The sequence below is a fragment of the Pelophylax lessonae genome (assembly GCF_965119305.1).
Source record: "Pelophylax lessonae genome assembly, chromosome: 6".
NCBI lineage: Eukaryota > Metazoa > Chordata > Amphibia > Anura > Ranidae > Pelophylax > Pelophylax lessonae.
Window position 1 is genome coordinate 29,267,173 of NC_138773.1, and position 22,409 is coordinate 29,289,581.

Genomic DNA, 22,409 nt, shown 5'->3' on the forward strand with positions numbered 1-22,409 from the left:
TTTTAATGATTTCCCCGGTTCTCTCATACACCATGCGATTCTATCTTATATTAGCGATTTTTTTTTAACAATCTTTTTGTGTTTTATTATTTTTATTTATGTATGAGCTGATGTGATGTCTCATTCCTGCGATTTTTTACATCTGTCAATGAGTTTCCTGTGCATTATGTGACGAAAAATATTTTTTGAGGGATTTCCCTGCGATTCCTATACATCTTTAACAATTTCCCCGTTTCTCTCATACACCATGCGATTATATTTTATATTAGTGCTTTTTAATGATTTTTTTGTGTTTTATTCCTAAATATGCGATTTTATGTGAACGGAACTATTCCGGCCCATTACCAAATTTTTTATGACCAATTTTTTATATATCCTTATAATGCAGATTCATCTTATTATTACAAACACATATTTTTGTTAAGTTTTAGAATGCCACAATAAATTCTGAGTGCTTCGGGCTTTCACATTTTTATCTACTATGTTAGAGTATGCTCCACATCATTATTAATAAAAATATTTTTAGTTATGCTTTTTATCTGGGCCGTTTTCTAAGTGCGTTTTTATGCCCCTCGTTTTTGGCACCATATTCCATTTTATGAGATTGTCCATAGCCCTAGTGCAACGTCCTGGTCTTCCACAAGATGGCGCCAACCGCCATTACACTATTTAAGCCAGTCCTCTCCAGCCAATCACGATCTCCTGAAGAAGTCACGGGGGCCGTGACGATACGCGTAGAGACGCAGGGACAGAGACTGGATGCGGAAGTGCGGCATCACTGACCGCTCGTAACGGACAGCTGTATACACCAACTACTGTGAATTTAAATGTAAGTTGCTACTTTTTTTGGTCAATAAATGTTGTGAAATACTACACCAGAGGAAGTTTTTCTGCTTGTCTGCCCCCATTTGGAAGCACACAGGACATATACAGCTCCCTCCCTCACCCTTGAAAGGTGGAAGTCGGATAGGATCCAATTCAAACACCCCCCCCCCCCCCAGCATCCCCTTGGGATACACACAGGAACAACAGGATTGACACCATCTAAATGCTGTAACCTTACAGCAGTAAGGTAAGGGTGTAGCACACCCAGAAGCTTTGCACTTCTCCCTATCACAGCTCACTGTTTGGTTCCTGGAATCACTCACCTGATTTTACATCACCTGATTTCATGCCACTTTCACTGCATGATGATTGAAGCTGCAACAGATCACTGAATGGACTTGATTTATGGGATATGTGTCTGATTTCATTGTTAATTAATTTTATTCATCATATTATCATCCTACTGTTATGCAGCTGTTGTGCACCTGTCACTTCATTCACTATATATTATTTGGAGGTACAGTTAGCCATCACACTGGGATGAAGAGTTTATATGTATTGACGTCCCTGGATTTATATATACCGTATTTATCGGCGTATAACACGCATTGGCGTATAACACGCACCTTCATTTTAGGAAGGACGTTTTAGTAAAGAAAGATTTTAAACAATTAAAAATAATAGTACATAGCCCCTTTCATTATATAGCCCCCCTTTACATTACACAGTTCCCCCCCCCCCATACAAAGTACATACCCCCTTTTATTATAACCCCCCTTTACACTGCACAGCCCCCCTGTCCGGCCAGCGTACTCTAAAGTAAAAAAAATCACTGCTAGCCCCTTTTCATAGATACTTCCTACATTGTGTCAGTGTCATTGTAAATCTATAAAAATATAAGGTAGCACCAATACAAATATGAACATTAAAATTCATCCAATAACTCATAGAAAACTGAATAAATAAAATAAATAAAGTCCATATGAAATGTATATAGAAAAGATGTCCAACACCAGTGAGAAAGAGCAGTTGGCACACAGCAGTCACCCTGTTGGAGTTCAAGAAGCTTACCAGACCCTCAATCAGAGTGATCACATAAGGCAGAGATATAGCAACATCAAGCAGCAGATGAACAAATGGATATCAGCTTGTATTGCAGATGAATCAATGAACAAGCATGTAAATCTATGCCTCTAAATACCTTGTTAGCGCCGTTCATTCATATCCGATCATGTGACCGCTCTCCTCCTCCTGTAACGTTTAATGACTGGCATGTGATCGCTCTCCTCCTCCAATCTGAAGCTACACTCAGAGGAGGAGGAGCGGGAGGAGGAGAGCAGACAGAGAGAAGGAAACTTACAAGGTATTTAGAGGCACCGCTTTTAAATGACAGAGACGCGATGTGATATAATGTAGGAAGGATCTAAAAAAAGGGGCTGGCGGTGGTTTTTCCTTAACTGCAGAGTACGCTGGCAGGGCTGTCCCAAGACAAGGAGAGGCGGGGCAGCCAGTCTGACACCACTCCTCTGGACTGCCAATCCCTAGCCCCCCCCCCCCCCCCCCGTTGGTAAAAAAAAAAAAATATCGGCGTATAACACGCACCCATTGTTTGCACTGTATTTTCAGGGGAAAAAAGTGCGTGTTATACGCCGATAAATACGGTAATTTGTTTGCACCTAGCACCTTAGTCACAGCAGTTTGCACTTCACGGATCATTGATGTTAATATATATTTTTGCACATTCGATGGCACTAGGAACACTTTGAATATATGAATTATCTATTACTGATTTAGCACAATATTAATTGTTTATTCAGGATAAGCGCAGCTTTATTATATACCTACTTTAATTGATTCGGTTTTAATTGAAAGGCTGAGTTGAGAGCTGCAGCAGATCCTGTCCTTCACACCTGATTCCTGCAAGAGATTTCTCTGTTACTACAGTGTTAATTTTGGCAGCAAATTTCAATTTAGTTTTAGTCTTAGTTTTAGGACTAAAATGGCATTTTAGTTTTAGTCCTATTTTAGTCTTCTGCAAGTGTTTTAGTTTTAGTCGTATTTAGTTGACTAAAACTGCAGTACATTTTAGTCGACTAAAACGTCCTACATTTTAGTCGACTAAAACTAATTTTAGTCATCTATAATCGAATGGGTGTAGTGCAATTGTAATTTGTAATGCATTATTTAAGCATTTCTCTACAATTTCCAAACTCATTATATACTACTGCTGGTCCTGGAGTGAAAAATCGAATATGTTATTATTTATGGTATTAAGCTTTGAGCATGCACCAGTGTTAATTTTGGCAGAAAATTTCGATTTCGTTTTAGTTATAGTCTTTTGACTAAAATGCCATTTTAGTTTTAGTCGTATTTTAGTCATCTGAATTGTTTTAGTTTTAGTCGTATTTTAGTCGACTAAAATTGTGTTAATTTAGTCGACGAAAACGTTTTAGTCGGTTTTAGTCAACGAAATTAACACTGTGTTACTAAGCGATAGCGCAGGGGTCACTTTTAAACTGATGTCATAGAAATGTCCTATCAACAAGGTAAACTGAGATGATATATCTCCGCAAGTTTTTCAGACAGGCTACAATGGCCTACATCTTTATCAATTGTATTACCTAACTTTGGTAAAAGCTGCACAGTTTATTTTTATCTACAAGCACCAGTTACCTACATAGGCAGTTTTTTGGTAAAGGTGAACTAACCCTTTAAATCCCCTATATAAAGTAAGTTGACTTATACCCCAGAGCACAGATCTCTCTGCTCATAACTGACTTATTAAAGGTGTTTATGAAGTGGAGCAGAGATAAACTTGAAGGTCATCTTTGCTACTCTGGGTAAATCCAGAATTGCCTCTAATTAGGGAAAGCATTACACAGACTTACAATCATTGATTCTGTCCTCCTGTGTTACCATGTTCCTTATGATTCCATAGTTGTATTTTTTCAGAGCCTCGCACACTTTTTCCTTGTCATGATCACTCCAGGACCTCACTGTATCCAAGAGGGATGTCATCTTCTCCCGGCGTGTTGCCTTTTTCATTAGGTTTTTGTGCTTTCTCTGTGTGAGCAGCTGCTGATCCCGGAGATCATCCAACACTGGATCCACCATCATTATGTTCTTTATGAGGGTTTTTTTATATTTCTCCAGAAAATGCATTCTGGCTAAAAGGTAAAATAATAATGATACAATTATAAATTCATTCCTTATTTTTTATTGTGTATTTGACTCATTAAACAAAACAGACCACTACAGAGGTCTTGGTTTTTGTTGGCAGTGCCTTATTTGTGAGTTTATTGGAAATTATGGAATTACTAAATATGTAACTTGAAGGAGTGCATGCAGTCTGCTCCTAGGTTTTAAAGCCTCCCAGGCACAGAGAAAATGTCAGACCTGGAGAAGAACGAAATGGATGGAGGGCTTGCATGGCAATGGGGAGAAACAGATCAGAGAAGGCTAATGCCCCATACACACGTGCAGATTATCTGCAGACTTTTGTCTGCAGACTTACCTTTTCTATGTAGTGCAAGGGCCTGCCGGATTGCATACAAATTGAAAGTGTTTAGGTTTGACCTCATATTATATGGTTTTGGTAAGTCTGCAGACAAAAGTCTGCAGATAATCTGCACGTGTGTATGGGGCATTAATGTGTGAGTTTATTGAGCAGGGTGTAGGTCTTAGCTGACTGATGTTTGAAAGTCAGATGGGCTGAGAGGAGCTAAGGGTTTTTCAGGCTTTACTCACCCACCTGCCCTTAATTTTAAGTTAGCAAGAACTTAAGGATTTGAGAGATGTAACAAAAAGATACCTGGTAGAGGTGAAAGGTAGAAACTGCCCTAGGCAGGAGAAAAGTTCTGGGCTTCAACATTAGGGATGGTATTTGTAATCGCTGCTATTATTTGTAGCACCCTACAAGGTAGGTGCTAGATGAAGTATAGTGGGCCCTGGCTGCTTAACAGCAGGGCCATGATTTTCAGCTGGGCTATCATGTCTCCCAGGTGTAGCTGTTGAGACTGGGGAGTCTCCCCACTGTGCTCCATGAGAGGGTTCTCATTGGGCAGTGGAGGAAACCCAGCCAATGCTTCACTCAGGCCTGTATCTACCCCAGAAAGGCAGATTCTGCCGCACAGCATTTTGGGAGTGGGTATAAGTTTGAGGGGAACGCATGAGGCAGTATCATTGGCGGGAAGCAGAGTCCCAGGAAAGAGAGTACGGCTGTCTCTCCTCCTGTCAGCAGGATCGGGTGTCCCAGGCGGCTTGCCTGGGGTGACAGAGGGCTGAGCTGAGCTGCAGAGAGGATCTTGTGTGCTGAGGACCAGCGAAGTTGAGAGGGGTCCAGTTTCAGGAAAGCATTCCCAGTTCGTGAGTACTGCAAACTGCCCCCTGGGGGTCTGCCTAGAGAAAGAGGGGACCACTCCGGTGAAGGTTGTGGGGATCCAAGAGCTAGCCAGCCGATGCAGGAGTAACAGTAAAGGGGGTGCCAGTGTTGACCCTGAAGAGAAGCATAGAGGGTGCCAGTGTGTGGACCCTGAAGTGCAGAGAGGGTGCCTAGTGAGAGGACCCTGAAGTGTAGAGGGGGTGCCTAGTGAGAGGACCCTGAAGAGTAAAGGGGGCGCCAGCGGTTGGGCCCTGAAGTGTTAAAGTGTACAGCGTGCAATGTACAGTGTTGAGAGTTGCAGCAGCACAAGCAGTTACAGGAGCTACCTCAGTCAAGAAGGACTGGAGGCAGCTGTATGCAGGACTTTTGAGCTACGAGTAGCGTCAGAAGTCAAGCCTAAAGTACAGTCCAAGACTTTTGAGCTGATCAGAGTGTCAGAAGCCAATTTCAAGTACAGTTCAGCAAGTCAGTGTCTTTTCAAGCGCCAGCAAGCATTGGTCGGCATCCAGCCGGCGTCAAGACAGCGATGAAAAGCATTTTTTCCACAAAGTGTCCCATTTGTACCTAATTGAGCCAGAGGAGTATCCCACTCATTCCCTTCTCCCATCCCCAATATCAAATATACAAAACAAACCAAAGATGCCAGAATGGTCATTGTCTCCAATCTCACACTTGGGTATTCAGCTTAAATGGGCTGAAGGTGTCACCAGTAACCGTGGCAGACTCACCTCAGGCCTAATGCCTGGAAAACCTGCTACAGATTGATTTGAGGAGATTCTTTCCTATTGTGCAGTATTTTTTTAAAAATGTTTTTGCATTGGTACATATCCCCTATGACAGTGCCCAGCTTCCCAAACCTTTTATTACAGCAGTTTAAGGTAGCCCCAAAATGGCCAGAATTTAACAAGATTCACCCCTTTTAGACTTCCATATGATTAGTTTCCAAAATTTGGTTTGTTGATTTTTGAGCATGATTTGATGAATCCTTGGTGAATAGAACCCAAGCAAAGCAGATTCACCCATCATTGACAAACACCACCTGGCAATGCCCATTAAGCATCTGCTAGTTTAGGTACTGCCAGCTGAGAAAATCTGTATGCCAATTATCTACTTCTGGCATGTAGAAAGTTGACAAGGCTAGAAGATGAAAATTTGCACAGGAAGGCAGTGAGTGCAGCGAGACTTCTGGTTCCTCCCTGATGATTGATGTACACCACCTACCACCACCTCTCATGTTTTTCCTTGAAAGCCACAAAGGTTCTGCAATCTAAAACTTTGGCAGAAGTGCTCTACACATTTGCAATGACATAGTACACATGCGAGAGAAGAGGCTTCCAGCAAACCATGACAGCTACAATTTAGATCTCTTTTATGGGATTTTGAGCCATGGTTTGAAAAAGTTACAGACTGGGTGCACAGCAGGTTTCATCAGTGAGAGCAGAACTCTGGAAATGGCTTCCAACTGCTTACCAATTTGGTCTATACCAATATAGTAAGCACCTTGTTAGGCTGGATCTACTGTGGTGGCAGAACACTTCTAAACAGAATCCTCACAAAACAAACAATGCGAACAAGCATTTGGGGGGAGCAGGGAGCAAACAACTTATCACTGTGCTTCCAATCTCAGTATATAAAAAGTTGGATAATTGGGTGCAAAGAGAAAGTTTTGTAGCCTTGGGAGTTTTAAACAACCCTAAGACCCAAAGACTCTAAACAGACTGGTGTGTGCTGAATCAATAAAACCCTAAATGGTTTCAGAAGACTTCGACCCCTCAGAGGTAAGCTTGTCAGTCAATAACCTGAGTGACTCAGAATCAGAGTCTCTGTGGCTGATGGCTCAGAAGCTCATAATCTAAATATGAATACACTCTAATCTTTTTCAAATATACAGTATATACTGTGCAATCTTTATACACATAATACTATATGAATTGTGTTGGAAACCTCCAATTCATTCCAAGATGTCTTGTGCTAATGTCCAACTTATAAAGTCCTTTTATTTGGATAAGTTGGATATTAGCACAAGACATTTTGGAATGGATTGGAGGATTCCTATTCATATAGTATTATGTGTATCAAGATTGCACAGTATATACCGTATGTTTGAATAAGATTGGAGTATATTCATATTTAGATTACCCTTGGGGGTTTCCGCCATCATTTAGAATTACTTTTTCACATATGACTTAATATAATTATAGGTGGAGGCGGCACTGCATTTTTTGAATTTTTAGTTTTTTAACCAATTAAGCCCCGGAAGATTTTACTCCCTTCCTGACCAGGGCCTATTTTGCGATTCAGCACTGCGTGAATTTAACGGACAATTGCGCGGTCGTGCAACGCTGTACCTAAACTAATTTGGCGTCCTTTTTTTCCCACAAACAGAGCTTTCTTTTGGTGGTATTTGATCACATGTGCGATTTTTTGATCATGCGCTATAAACAAAAAAAGAGCTTCAATTTTGCAAAAATAACAATATTTTTCACATTTTTTATATGAAATTCCCCCCAAAAAAATGTAAAAATCTAAATTTTTTAACATTTTCGGCCAATTTTTCTATGCTACATATGTTTGGTAAAAAAAAAAAAAAAAAAATTGCAAAAAGCATATTTTGATTGGTTTGCGCAAAAGTTATCGCGTTTACTAACAAAGGGAAAGATTTTTGGCATTTTTACAGTTTTTTTTTGCGGGACTGCGACATTGAGGCGGACAGATCGGACCCTTGACTGACATTTTTTACACTTTTGGGGTTACCAGTGACATTTCTGCAGTAATCAGTGCTATACATATGCACTGTTACTGTAAAATTTCACTTGCAGTGAAGGGGTTAACTTTTTTTGAGAGGGAGGGGTTATGTGTGTCTCTAGGGGCGTGATTCTAACTGTGATTGGCTGTGGCTTGAGGTGTAGGAACAGTGATCAACGGTCCTACATAGTAGAACCGTCTGATCACCATTCATACACAGGGGAGAATGACAGGCAGCTGGTTCACATCAGCCTCCTGCCTTTCTCCCTCTCAACCGACGATCGCGAGTGACCGGCGGACGATCGGGTCCGCCGGTCAAACGCGCGCGGGGGGTCCGTGACCGCGCGGGAGCGCGCCTCCGGCGGCGCCCGCTCGCTCCCGAGACCCTTACAGGCTAGCGACGTAGCCCTACGTCGCTCTGCCTGTGAGGGGCTGACTGCCGCAGTAAATATACTGTGAGCAGTCGGCAAGCGGTTAAGGTGTTTGTACACATACTGTATCAGTGCTAGCAGCGATTTATTTACAGAGTTTTTCATTTATTTATTTTTTAGATCAGAAGCCCCTTATATCAGCGACACACTCACAAATTTGTCTCTAAGGGGGGTGGCTGATATAAGGGCATTCTGATCTAATGGGGGAGTCTCTGGGGGGGGGAAATGCTAAAATAACCACTTGCTACTGTGCACTTTTACCCCCTTCCTTCCCAGGCCAATTTTCAGCTTTAAGCGCTGTCACACATTGACAATGACAATTGTGCAGTTATACAACACTGTATCCATATGACATTTTTATATTTTGCACTATACACAAAAAAGCCTGAATTTTTTTTTCATTTCTGTTACAACATTTTGTAAAAAAATATTTTTTCTCCTTCACTGATGTGTGCTGAAGAGGCTGCACTGATAGGTGGCACTGAAGGGCACTGATAGGCAGCACTGATGTGCACTGGTGAGGCCGCACTAATGGGCACTGATAGGCAGCACTGATGTATGCCGATGAGGCTGCACTGATAGATGACGCTGATGGGCACTGATATGCGGCAATGATGGGCAATGATAGGCGGCATTGACAGGCATCACTGATAAGGAAGGAGACACTGATATAAGGGAACAGTGAGCTGATGGGGGTCCCTGATCCCTGAGTGCTGATGATCTAATGGTTGATCACAAACCATTAGATCAGCAGTCAGTACCCCGTCTTAGGGACCCCCATTAGCTCACAGTCCCCTTATATCAGTGCCTCCCCTTCCTTAGGGACCTCCAGAGATCCAAGAGACCCCCGTTATAATAGCTCCCTCTGTCCCCTTTAGACATCCATTCAGATTGCTTTACCAGCGGGACTCGGGAGCCAGGGAAGGAACTGTGAGAGCCGGGCTGGGGGGCCGAGCCGGTAGGTGGAGCCACTCTAGAGCTATTTACCTCCCACTATGCATTGTAAGAACAGCAGAAAATGCATATCATCGGTTGCTAGGACAGCAACCAATGACTGCCAAGGAGATCATCGAGGCAGAGGTGGTTGAAAGAGAGGCACCGGGAGGGGGAGAGACGCCAGGTGGGGGAGAACTGAAGACAGAAAGAACAAGCAGGCTCAGCCAACAGGGCCAATTAAGTGGAGCACAGTGCCGTAACTTGGTCCGGCACTAGCTTCATCCCCGGGAGAGACTAACTGGACGTTTAGGACCAGAAGTTGGTTGTGTCTGGGTCACAGGCAGCCAAAAACCCGGGCACAGGTGTCTAAATCTGGACTGTCCGGGTCAATAGTGGATGGGAGCCAACCCCATGAGTACAGCAGAGATAAAACTAAATGTATCCATCCTAGGGCAGGGGCACCAAAGCTGCAGCATGTTTAAAGAAATAAAATATGGGACAAAATGCATATATTCCAAAGATGGACTTTTTTCTTTATTGTGCCTTGACATACCCTTTAAAAAGACTAAAAAAAACATAGAATATTTGAGACATGTTGGCCAGACTAATTAGGTCATGTACACCCGGATAAGGTTAGTGAACTGTATTGCACTTTTGTCTACCTTTATTTTGTGAAGTGATGTGCAAACTGAAGGCACTATGTACAATAAATCCTAAATAATTATAATAATAAATGTATAATCTGTAATATTTATCATAGACACAAACAGGAAACCTTGTGTGATAGGATCTACAATGTACCATTTATAAATGACACAAACAGAAAACACCGTGTGAAGGTGATATGTAAACTAACCGAACAGGGGAAAAGTCATACGGCACACTCCTTTGAAGTATATGAGAGGCAAACAGAAAAAATCTAAATCATGATTTTAATGATGCTTAAATTGCAGCATTAAAAATGAAAAATTCCTTTGAATTATGTACCTGGGGGTCTCCTTAGTCTGCCTGTAAAGTGGTGCACCTGTAGCATGCATAGAACATGGTGCAGCAAAAATGACATTTCTAAAAAAAAAAAAGTCAGTGGACTATGTCGGCAGCAGGGGTTAAGTGCTCAGGGAGGAGGGGGATAAATATCAGTGACTGTGCCGCATGCCCACACCCTCAGTCGAAGTCGTGTTTAAGAAACACGTAGGGGTACGATGTACCCCATACTGATTCACATAGTGGGAGGACCCAGGATCTGGGGGCCCTCTTGTTAAAGAGGGCTTCAAGATTTTGATAAGCCCCCTACCCGCAGACACCCACAATCACAACCCTGGTTTGTTGGGAAGAGACCCTTGTCACCATCAACATGGTAGCCCCCCTGCCCCAAAGCATCCCCCCATGTTGAGGGCATGTGGCCTGGTATGGTTCAGGAGGGGGGTGCTCACTCATCCCTCCCCTTTCCTGACCTGTCAGGCTGCATGCTAGGATATGGGTCTGCCATAGATTTTGTAAGGGACCCAATGCTGTTTTTTTATTTTTTTTATTTTGGCAATATTATTTAGTAATTTTTTGGTAATTTTTTTACCGGCAAATGTTTTTTTTTTTTTTTTTTTTTTTTTTCATTCAGCTGTCAGCTGGGAAGCCCATTGACAGCTGATAACTCATCGGTTGTTAAGGATGCGGAGGCCGGCTTTGCAGGGCGTTTAGTGGGGCGCACACCCGCCAAACACAAACTGCAAATTTGGGTGTTCCCCGAATGGGGAGAACAGCCAATGTTTGGCCTGAACTCATACTCGGACCAAACCATCCACCCAACACTAGTGATATGCAATATGACAATTTTAAAAGACACAAACAGGAAATATTGTGTGAAAGTACAGTTCTCCCAGGTTATGCCAATTCTTACCTGCATCTTCTGTCTTGCCAACGTCCCTTCCTTCTAATCTAAAATATTCTAAATGGGAACAAGAACTAAAAGTTAGCCAAGGTACACCCAATCAGCAATAAGAAAACTATAATATTAACCAGTTGCCGACCTCCCACCGCAGATATACTGGGGCAGGGCGGCTCAGCTGCACACAATCACTTATATCTACATGATTTTATGCACGCAGTTTGATTAGACACAGCGGGAGGCAGGAGGCGGGCCGTGGGAGGAGCGGTGGTGATTGCCGCTGGCCTCCCGCGATCCTCAGAGAAACTGACAGAAGACCCGCCTGCTTATGTAAACAAAGCAGGTTAGTTTTCTGTCACACAGGCAGGGAGAGATCAGGAGTTTCAGCTAAGTTGATAGCCCGATCTCTATGTGCCTGTCACAGAGCCGCCCCCCACAGTGAGTAAGCATTATTAGGGACACATTAACCCCTTTGATCACCCCCAGTGTTAACCCCTTCCCTGCCAGTGTCATTTATACAGTAACAGTGCATATTTTTAGCACTGATTACTGTATTAACGTCACTGGTCCTCAAAGAGTGTCAAAAATGTCAGTTAGGGGTCCGATCTGTCCGCCGCAATGTCGCAGTCCCGCTAAAAATCGCTGATTACCGCCATTACTAATTAAAATAAATAAATAAATAAATAAAAAGTCCAAAAATCTATCCTGTAGTTTGTAAACGCGATAACTTTTGCGCAAACCAATTCAAATACACTTTTTGGGATTTTTTTTTTACCAAAAATATGTAGCAGAATACAAATTGGCCTAAAATTTTGATTTTCAACATTTTTTTATTGGGAATGTTTTATAACAGAAAGTAAAAAGGATTGTGTTTTTTCCAAATTTGTCGCTCTTTTTTTGTTCATAGCGCAAAATCTAAAATCCGCAGGGATGATAAAATACCACCAAAAGAAAGCTCTATTTGTGAGGAAAAAAAGGACATCAATTTTATTTGGGTAGAGCATCGCACGACCGCGCAATTTTTCGTTAAAGTAACACAGTGCAGAATCGCAAAAAAAGGCCTGGTCATTAAGGGGGTAAAACCTTCCGGAGCTGAAGTGGTTAAAGCATATGTCCAGCCAAAAAAAATGTTTAGTTTTTGAATAGGGCCTGAAAGTCCTAGAAACTCTGTCCAGTATTTACTCCTATCTGCAGCTCTGACATTGTGTTCCCAGACAGGAAGTGAAGGGAACTCTCCAACAGCAAGAAGCTAGAGGAAGAGGAAGATCAGAACCTCAGACAGATTTTTATTGTTGTCCTGTTGCTGATTCTAACTCTTTTTCTGCCTGGGGGAACCATCAGGCTAAATCAATCCCAGAGCTCCAGATAGCCGTAATAGCCAGACAGGTGGTCTAATCCTTTTTCATTCTATCTAAAGCAAAAACAATTGCCTTGATACAGTATACATTTTATAACTGTATTTTAAATAGTAATCAGTAATCAGGAATAGTGCAAGTCTACAGGTATGTCATTCACCTTATAACCTAATGAAGCTTAAAATGTCATCCAACACGAATTTTCCATTTATTTTTCTACTTATCTAAAATTGATGGTAAATAACAATCAGGTGAACAGCTCAAAAATAATAAATATCCAGTGCTACAACCCACATCAAACATTTGAATAACAGGACAAAGTATAGTTGTCCGTGCCAGGATAATAATAACAATAATCCAATAAAACACAAGGAGAACCAATAGTATCAGCAAGGTTGACACATTTCAGCCCACTCTGGGCCTCAGTCATAACCACTAAGGCCGAGAGTAAGCCAAAAGGCCTCAACCTTGCTGTTTTTAGATTACTAAAAAAGCTTCTACAATTTTATTCAAGTTGTTTAAAGAGGTTGTAAACTTCAACCTGAAAGAGAAACACATAATGAGCTAGTATGCATTGCATACTAGCTCATTATGAAATACTTACCTTAGAACGAGCCCCTGCCATGCCGCCCGCTTACCTGTATGATGGGCGACACGTTCATGTCTTCCCGGATCGTGGCATCCGGCCATCTGATTGGCCGGACCCGCGATTACGTCACTCCTGCGCATGCCCGCGGGAGGCGATGGTCACGGCACGGGGCTCTGAAGGAACGGCACCAGCGGCCGTTCCTTCAGAGCGCATGCACCAGGGATGTCACTGGCTGCATGTAAGGTAAATATCTCCTAAACGGTGCATTTTTAGGAGATATTTACAGTACCTATAGGTAAACCTCATCATAGGCTTACCTATAGGTAAAAGTTGCAGAGGAGGGTTTACTTCCTCTTTAAAGCTGTCGCACTTTTACTTCTTAATCAGGTGAATCAGGCCATATCTTGGGTGGTTATCATGGGTCAGTGTCCCCTCATTCCTCACCCTTCTTAGAGTGTATTTAAATACCTCTACAGAGAATATGCTTTTAGATGTCACAGTTTCCATCTCCTTACAAAGAGAGGTAGACCCTTAATCTGGTAGCACTTATTGTCGGTTGCCAAATGCAAAGCCCTATCTAGCTGCTTTATGTATGGACCATCACCCACAAGCTTTAGTCATGTGGACATGCTGGTGAGAAACAGGCAACCGTATAAGAGAACATTTCAATTTATACCAGTTTATTATTAAAATTGGGACTGGGTTAGGGGATGGGATGGGGTGGATACTGGATATGAGGCATTGCTTGTTTTCCGTACCTATATTGCTTAAGCAAAAAATGTTCAGTAAAAACTATTAAAAAAATAATAGCTTACAAACAATTTTCGTCCGCCGTCCGAGCTGAGCACGCTACATACCGCGGTTTTATCCATTGATGCTGTTATATGATGTCTACTATGTAAGTGCATTACTTTTTGATAAATGTATGTACCTCGATGTACTTCACGATCGGTTGTCCCTCTGTCTTTTTTTCTGAGCCTGTGTAACGTGAGAATTACCTACCCCGTGAGAAAAACCTACCCTCGTCACTTCCGGGCAGAAACAGCTGAGCAGCGCAGCAGTGCGCATGCTCAGAGCCCCGGATACCTAATGGAAGAACTGAGGAGCTTACTAGTGCGCATGCGCAGTAGTATGAAACGATCACGATGTACCGTGAAAAAAACCTACCGACGCAGCGGTCACATAAAACAGCTGTGCTGAAATACGAGTCATCTCCGCTCCTGTGCCTGCCACTTCCCTGCTCTCGGCAAGTAAATATAAAAGCAGCTCTCGGCTCCGTGATTTATGTTTTCATACACCCGCCGCCGCTTTTATATTTACTATCTGAGATCAGGGAAGTGACAGGGACAGGAGCGGAGATGACTCATATTGCAGCTAAGCTGTTTTAATGTAACCGCTGCGTTACATACAGTGCCGAGCACCGGAAGTGACGAGGGGTAGGTTTTTGTCACGGGTAGGTAATTCTCACGGAACACCTGCATGTGAAAGACACTTCTGTGGGGTCCTGTGAAGGCATTGTACATCTGTGAATTGTGAAGTTCTCTCTCCCTGCTAAGGAATGTGAGGAATGTGACTAGGAACCATCATTTACGCCGGGCGCTGTTTGCTCTTATGCCTGTTTGACCACTCTGTGACAGGAGGTTCAAAAGTTCCGGTAAGAGGCTACGGGTGTCAGCACAGGGTGTAACTCATCTCTCTCACTATTCACTGGTGATTGGCTGATTGGATCAGGTCCTTTCTTTCTACCTGCAGTTCTACTACATTAGATTGTCCATGGACTGCATTACTGTGATAGATTGTTTAATATATGTCTGGCGCAGCTCCTAATATACATCTAAGTCTCAAGTCTTACCCTTCAAGTCTCAAGCAAGTCCCAAGTTACTGTGGCGAAAAGCAAGCAAGTCAAGTCGAGTGCCTGCTAGAAGTCAAGCATAGTTACATAGTTATTGAGGTTGAAAAAAGACACCAGTCCATCCAGTTCAACCTATGATGTGTGTGTGTGTTTGCTGTTAACCGTACATTGTATACCTCTCTATGTTGTGGTCTTTAAGGTGCCCATCTAATAGTTTTTTGAAACTATCAATGCTCCCTGCTGATACCACTGCTTGTGGAAGAGAATTCCACATCCTTACCGCTCTTACAGTGAAGAACCCCCTGCGTATTTTAAGGTTAAACCGCCTTTCCTCTAGTTTTAGTGAGTGGCCACTTGTCTTATTGTATTTCCTTTCTCTGAATAGTTTGTTCCTTATGCTAGGGTTGCCAGTACAGTATTTGTACATTGATATCATATCCCCTCTCAACCGTCTCTTCTCCAGAGAGAATAAGTTCAGTGCTTGTAGTCTTTCCTCATAGCCGATGTCCTCCATTCCCCTAATTATTTTTGTTGCCCTTCTCTGGACTTTCTCCAGTTCCAGCACATCCTTCCTGAGGACCGGTGCCCAGAACTGGACAGCATACTCCAGATGTGGCCGGACCAGAGTCTTGTAGAGTGGAAGAATAATCTCTTTATTTCTGGAGTGAATCCCCTTTTTTATACATCCCAGTATTCTGTTGGCTTTGCTTGCAGTGGCTTGGCATTGCATGCCACTGCCAAGCCTGTTGTCTACCAGTACCCCCAGGTCCTTTACCATCCTAGACTCACCCAGAGGTCCCCCCCCCCCCCTAGTGAGTAGCTTGCTTTCTGGTTTCTGGCACCCAGGTGCATTACTTTACATTTTTCAACATTAAACCTCATCTGCCATGTAGTTGCCCACCCCGTTATTTTGTTCAGATCCGCTTGTAAGGTTTCCACATCCTGCATAGAAGATATTGGCATGCTTAGTTAAGTATCATCCGCAAATACTGAGATTGTACTAGATATCCCCTCCTCTAGATCATCCTCTAGAAGCAAGTCAAGTCATTTATTTTGGTCAAGTCACAAATCAAGTCAAAATACTGATCTACCCCAGTTTTCACCTTTAAATCAGTTAAAAGTCAGTGGTCAGGAAAGGTTTTGTTTTATTTTCAACATTAACAAAACTGCTCAGTGCTTTTTTCTTGGCATATTAAAGAAACAGTCTGAATGCCCAAACAGCTCAAAATCCTTTGTCCGGTCATGTTTCAACACCACAGTCACTAAAAACATGTCAAGTATTTCCATTGTTAAACAGCCGCCAGTGTCCTAAAAATCAGAACACACTGAGGTGTTTTAAGTGACTGTGGTGTCGGAAACATAACAGGCACATTCATTTTGCTTTAACACATCTCGAGAAAATGAAAATATTTAATAACTTACAAAAGTAAAGTCATTTCGAGTCATATATCTCAAGTTTCAAAGTCAAGTCTCAAGTCATGAATACCAAGTCAAAGTCAAGTCGAGTCTTTTATTAATTTTAGTCAAGCAAGTCTCAAGTCCTCAAACTGGTGACTTAAGTCTGAGTTAAGTCAAGTCATGTGACTCAAGTCCCCCACCTCTGCCATATAGTAAGGTAATATGAAACTCCATCCAGTGTTTACATTCTCATGGGTTTGATTCAGTTAAGCAAATGAAATGTAGAATTATTTTAGTATTTTCACATTAGGCAAGTTTTGGCATTTTATGGTATCATTTTAAGATTGGTAAATCTGGAATTTCCACTTAATGGAAAAATCTACTTTTGTTAAAATGTATATATAAAATGCAGTAAGGTGTTTTTCTTCTGAGAGATTTGACACTATAAAGGAGTATGCACATATATACAGAACAAAAGCACATAAGTATTTCAATAACATTATTCAAACTCTTGCAATGTTTTTAGATCATGGACAAGACTCTATGGATGGCAAAATATGAAGGTACGATATACATTCTTACCACTATCGTAGTGCACTGCGCCAATCTTTATAGCGTTCCCTTGTCTGTCATCAGTTCTTAGTTCAAGAACTTCAGGATTATAACATTTTAGAGCCATAATGACTTTGTGCTTGCTTTCTTCATCCCAGCATCGCACAGTATCTAACAAGCCCTCCATCTTCTCTTGGTATGTCGGTTGTTTAATTAACTCCTCATACTGTTCATCCGTCATTAACTTTAGGTAATGCAAATAGTACAGAATCGGATCTACTCGAACATCCCCATTCTCGATCAAATCTGAACGATGTAGGTCCAAAAAGTGTCCATTCTCTGTGTGTGGTGACAGAACAAATAAAATACATATGACGGATAAGAGAGAGGTTAAAATTTGGGATCGACCAATTATCGGCAAGGCCGATATATCGAAGGCAGATATTGACTTTTGTTGATATATCTGTACCGGCCCCGGAAATGGTCGATATTGCCGATATTCCAAATATTGCTCATGTAAGGGTAAAATGATGTCACATAGCATAATTCCATTTACAAATGTTATTGAATACGCCACTCACATATGTACAAATTACAGATATAAGCAATGAAGTGATGTCATGACATCACTTCCGGGTACTGTTGCCAGATTCAAAAAAATGACAGCATTCAAAACATCCAAACTTGGCGTTTTGAATGCTTTTAAGTGCAGAGGAGGGGTTTGGGGTCTTTTAGACCCCCAGATCCCTCCACAAGAGTACCTGTCAAGTGATAAAAATAAAAAAAAAAATTAAATGTACAAAAACATCGGCCCATATCAGCCGATACTAATATACAATGGCAAAAATATAGGTATCGGTATCGGCAACGAAAAAAAAACGATATCGGTCGATCACTAGTTCAAATGAGAGGTAGAAAGAAAAAAGAGCTCCAGAGAGAAAGCGTGGGATTAAAAGCAAGAGAGATTAACTGCAAGAAATAAAGAAAGAGAGAGAGAGAGCAAGAAAGATAAAAGGCAAGAGAGAGTGAGTCAGAAAGAGCGAGAGAAAGAATGAGTAAGAAAAAAAGGAGAACGTAATAAAGAGTGAGTGAGTCAGAGAGATAGAGTGAGAAAGAGAGAATGAGTTAGAGAGAGCAGAAGAATGCATGAGCAAAAGAGCAAGACAGAGAGAGAGCAAAAGAGAGCAAGAGAGAGAGAGAACAGAAGAGAGCAAGCGATTGAGCAGAAGAGAGAGAGAACAGAAGAGAGCAAGCGATTGAGCAGAAGAGAGAGAGAACAGAAGAGAGCAAGCGAGAGAACAGAAGAGAGAGAACAGAAGAGAGCAAGAGAGAGAACAGAAGAGAGAGAGAGAGAACAGAAGAGAGAGAGAGAGAACAGAAGAGAGAGAGAGAGAGAACAGAAGAGAGAGAGAGAGAACAGAAGAGAGAGAGAGAGAGAGAGCAAGAGAGAGAGAGAGCAAGAGAGAGAACAGAAGAGAGCAAGAGAGAGAGAACAGAAGAGAGCAAGAGAGAGAGAACAGAAGAGAGAGAGAGAACAGAAGAGAGAGAGAGAACAGAAGAGAGAGAGAGAACAGAAGAGAGAGAGAGAAGAGAGAGAGAGAGAGAGAAGAGAGAGAGAGAGAACAGAAGAGAGAGAGAGAGAACAGAAGAGAGAGAGAGAACAGAAGAGAGCAAGAGAGAGAACAGAAGAGAGCAAGAGAGAGAGAACAGAAGAGAGCAAGAGAGAGAACAGAAGAGAGCAAGAGAGAGAACAGAAGAGAGAGCAGAAGAGAGAGCAGAAGAGAGCAAGAGAGAGAACAGAAGAGAGCAAGAGAGAGAGAGAGAGAGAGAGAAAACAGAAGAGAGCAAGAGAGAGAGAGAGAGAGAGAAAACAGAAGAGAGCAAGAGATAGAGAAAAGAGGAAGAGAGAGAGAAAAGAGGAAGAGAGAGAGAGAAAAAAGGAGCAAGAGAGAGAGCAAAAGAGAGCAAGAGCGAGAAAACAGAGGAGAGCAAGAGAGAGCAAAAGAGAGCAAGAGCGAGAAAACAGAGGAGAGCAACAGAGAGCAAGGAAGGAAGGTTGAAGCAAAGAGGAGGACATTTAAAAAGAAATAGAAAAGGAGGAGAGGGAGAATGGGAGAGCAAACGTTTAGAAATGGGTGAAGGGGAGAAAGAGGAGAACGGAGAGAGAAAGAGAGAGAAAGAGTAAAGATAGAAGGGGAGAGAAGGTAGAAAGGAGAGAGATTGATGAGACCGGGGGAGAGATTAGGATGAAGAGAAATAAATGGAAGAGATGAGAGACAGCAAGAAAGAAAACAGAATGGGGTGAGAAAAAAACATGGGTAAAAACAAAATCAAAGGGGAAGACAGATAACATAGATAGAGTAACAAAATAAATGTGGATTAAACATGTTGAGGGGGTCTCATATCAAATAACTGGGTGTTTACATTGGGTATGAATCACCATGATGGATCTCAGAGTGGAGTCTGTGCTGACTGACCAGCAGCCTACTTGTAGTATCCTCATCTAATCATGTATTAGTAAGGGACAAGCCTATGGGAAGGGGGAAAAATCTTGTATTCATGTGTTTGCATGACCATGTTCATCACAAGGCACTCACCTATATGTGTTTCATTGCTTTAACACATGTTTGTACATGCATTAGCATGTGTTGCATCATGTCAATACATTCATTATGAATAGGCTTCCCATGCACTGCAATGGATGAAAAAAAAAAAACAATTATGACCATTTTCTAAAATACAGCACACCACAGTGCATAGTATGCATGAGGTAGTATGCTGCATTGTGTTTTGTGGTCCACGCTACTGTATAGTGTGTTGGGGTGCATTTCACAATGAATGGCTCCGCAATGCAACATTTAGAGCAGTTGTGTTTGTTTGATTGGGTGATTGGGTCCTTCCCTAGCATACCTGGTTTAGAAGTAGGTATCCAGGGACGGCCATTGTTCTTATTTAAAAAAATAGCGTGGACAGGTTGGACCCTCTGTCAAGATTTTGTCTCTGATTTTGACCCAATTGGAGAAATTCAACCCTCTATTTGAACATTGGCATGAACAGAAATTGTTGCATGCAACTCTACTGTACCGTTCAATTCATCCAGTACTTCATTCCAAAGTTCCTTCTTATTGATGGCATCTAGGACAGCCTGGATCACAGTGATTCCATAGAACTCAGGGTAGAATTCCAGGATGAGATCAATGACAGATTGTGGATCTACACCTTCTAGTTGGGAGCTTGGGATCTGCTTATATTTTTTCTTCACATCCAATGTGCTTAACCTCGTTTTGAACTGAGCAAAGCTCTCTTCATCCAGCTTCTTGAGAACCATCAAAAATAAATCTTTCAGTTGTAGCACCATCTTTTCTTTATACACGGTGTGACCCTCCACTGACTCAGAACTTCCCAGCAGGAGATGCAAGAAACACAGGACAGCTTATTTTTGATGGTAAGATTGCATCACATCTAAAAATTAACAACATTTTAAATTTTCAACATTTTTATTAAAGCTCAGAAGGTCACACAGAAAAAAAGATAGGGGTCTCTTTAAAGGATGAAGTGCAAAAAACAAAAGCATTTTACATGAAGCCATGTCATCATGTGCTGGTATGCACTGTATACTAGCACATTATAGCAGACTTACCTACAAAGCGGTCCCTCTAGCAGCACTCTGTCACCACTGATGGGGCATCAATCTTTGCTCAGTCTTCCTCCCGGATTTGCATAGTCTGGCCATCTGAATAGCTGGGCTGAAATTACTTCACTGCTGTGCATGTGTGTGGAAGTCACGATCTCAGCACAGCAATCTGAGTGGACGGCACACTCCAGTGTGAAGTCTATTCAGAGCGCAGTGATGTCACTGACTACCACAAATGTGAATATCTCCTAAACGGGGCACATTTTTTTCAAGATATTTACTGTACCTACAGGTACGCCTTATTATAGGCTTACCTGTAATTATAGATGAAAAAGCAGCCTTTACTACCACTTTGACTTCCAGTTCCCCTCACCTGCATGTAATCCCATCCCCTTTTCTCCCCTGCTGTTCTTTTTATTCACAGACGGTAAGAGCCGCCTGGTCAGAGCTTAAGGCCCGTAAACACTTGATGGAAATCGGACGAAATATCCTCCGATTTTTCTCTCTCTTGCTCAGCGTTCATAACCGTTTTTAGTTCACAGTGCATAAATGTTCACGAAATTTCTCGTCCGATTTTTTTTTTTGGGGACATTTGTTCCTAGATGTCCGGATTGTCAGCAACTTCAGATCATGCGCCGTCCTTCGTATCCTATTTTTCGCGGACGTACTGCATACACATTAAACGAAAATTGGTCGTCTGGGGACGGACGATAAAGATTTTGGTGTTTGTCCTTCCGTTTTTTTTTTGTTGAAAATGTCGGCATCGGCTGCTGTAAGTTGTGTAGACACTAGCCGAAAATCGTACGATTTTACCTCGGACGGGAATTTTCGGCAGATTTTCTACTAGTGTGTACCCCACTTTACACAGACACTCTCCTTTCACCCATGTGATAGCGCCTGGGGCTAATGTTTGGTGTCTCATATGTCTAGTGCAGTGTTTCTCAACCTGGGTGCCGTCTGGGTTCCACCAGGGTACTGATAGCATGGGGCTCAGATTGCCCTGGATTAGCGTCATGAATTGGCATGGTGCAACATCATAACAACCAATAAAGGTCTACGGCCAAAGCGCATAATTTGATGCTATAGTGATGGTGGCTGGCTTGCCTGCTCCATGTCAAATCACTTCCGTAATTCAGGAAAATATGGAGGTCTGCCTCCTCTAGATCTCCTGCACCTCCCACCTTCTACTGCACAGCTGGAGCCAAATGGTAGGGCTCTTATGTGAAAAGGGGACTCTGACTGGGAGGCTCTGTGATATAAGACAGTGTGATTGGGGGGCTCTGTGACAGGGACAGTATGATTATGGGTTCTGTGATGGCAAACAGAGTAATTGGGGGAATCTGTGATGGGGACAATGTGATTGGGGGACTCTATTACAGGGACAGTGTGATTGGGAGTTCTGTGATGGGGATCAGAGTGATGGGGGGGGGGGGTTCTGTGATGGGGGACAGGGTAATTGGGGTGCTCTGTAAGTGGGGGCAGTCTGATTGGGGGGGTTCTGTGATGAGGGACAGTGTGATTGGGGGGGTCTCTGTAATGGGAGGACCTCTGATGGGATGAGCGAACCTCTGATGTGAAGGAGGGCTTCTGACTTTGTTAATTTCATCAAGATGGTAGTGTGCATTGCCCTAGGCTCAGGTTTCCCATTGATAAGTAACAGTTACATTTTTTATTCTGCATCCATGTTTTTTTTTTTTTATTATATTTTTATTGGCGTAAAAGAATAAAAAACACAACATAGGAATGTTATAACAGCAAAAGGAACATTCAGTACAGGGAGTGGTGCCCCCAAAATACAGAAATAAAACAGACAACAACACAGTGACAAA

At 42.2% G+C, this 22,409-nt stretch overlaps 1 protein-coding gene across 1 annotated transcript in view; it reads right to left on the reverse strand.

Moving 5' to 3' along the window:
• Positions 1 to 20,404, reverse strand: part of LOC309558512 (uncharacterized protein) — a 93,048-nt gene extending 72,644 nt beyond the window's left edge. Inside the window, exons 1-4 of the mRNA XM_082261592.1 lie at positions 20,031 to 20,404; positions 16,977 to 17,285; positions 11,213 to 11,260; positions 3,714 to 3,992 (exon numbers count right to left, since the gene is read on the reverse strand). Coding sequence (XP_082117718.1) covers positions 3,714 to 3,992; positions 11,213 to 11,260; positions 16,977 to 17,285; positions 20,031 to 20,304 — 910 coding nt within the window. The 5' untranslated portion in view covers positions 20,305 to 20,404. The remainder of the gene's footprint in view (positions 1 to 3,713; positions 3,993 to 11,212; positions 11,261 to 16,976; positions 17,286 to 20,030) is intronic.
• Between the last annotated feature and the right edge of the window lie 2,005 nt (positions 20,405 to 22,409).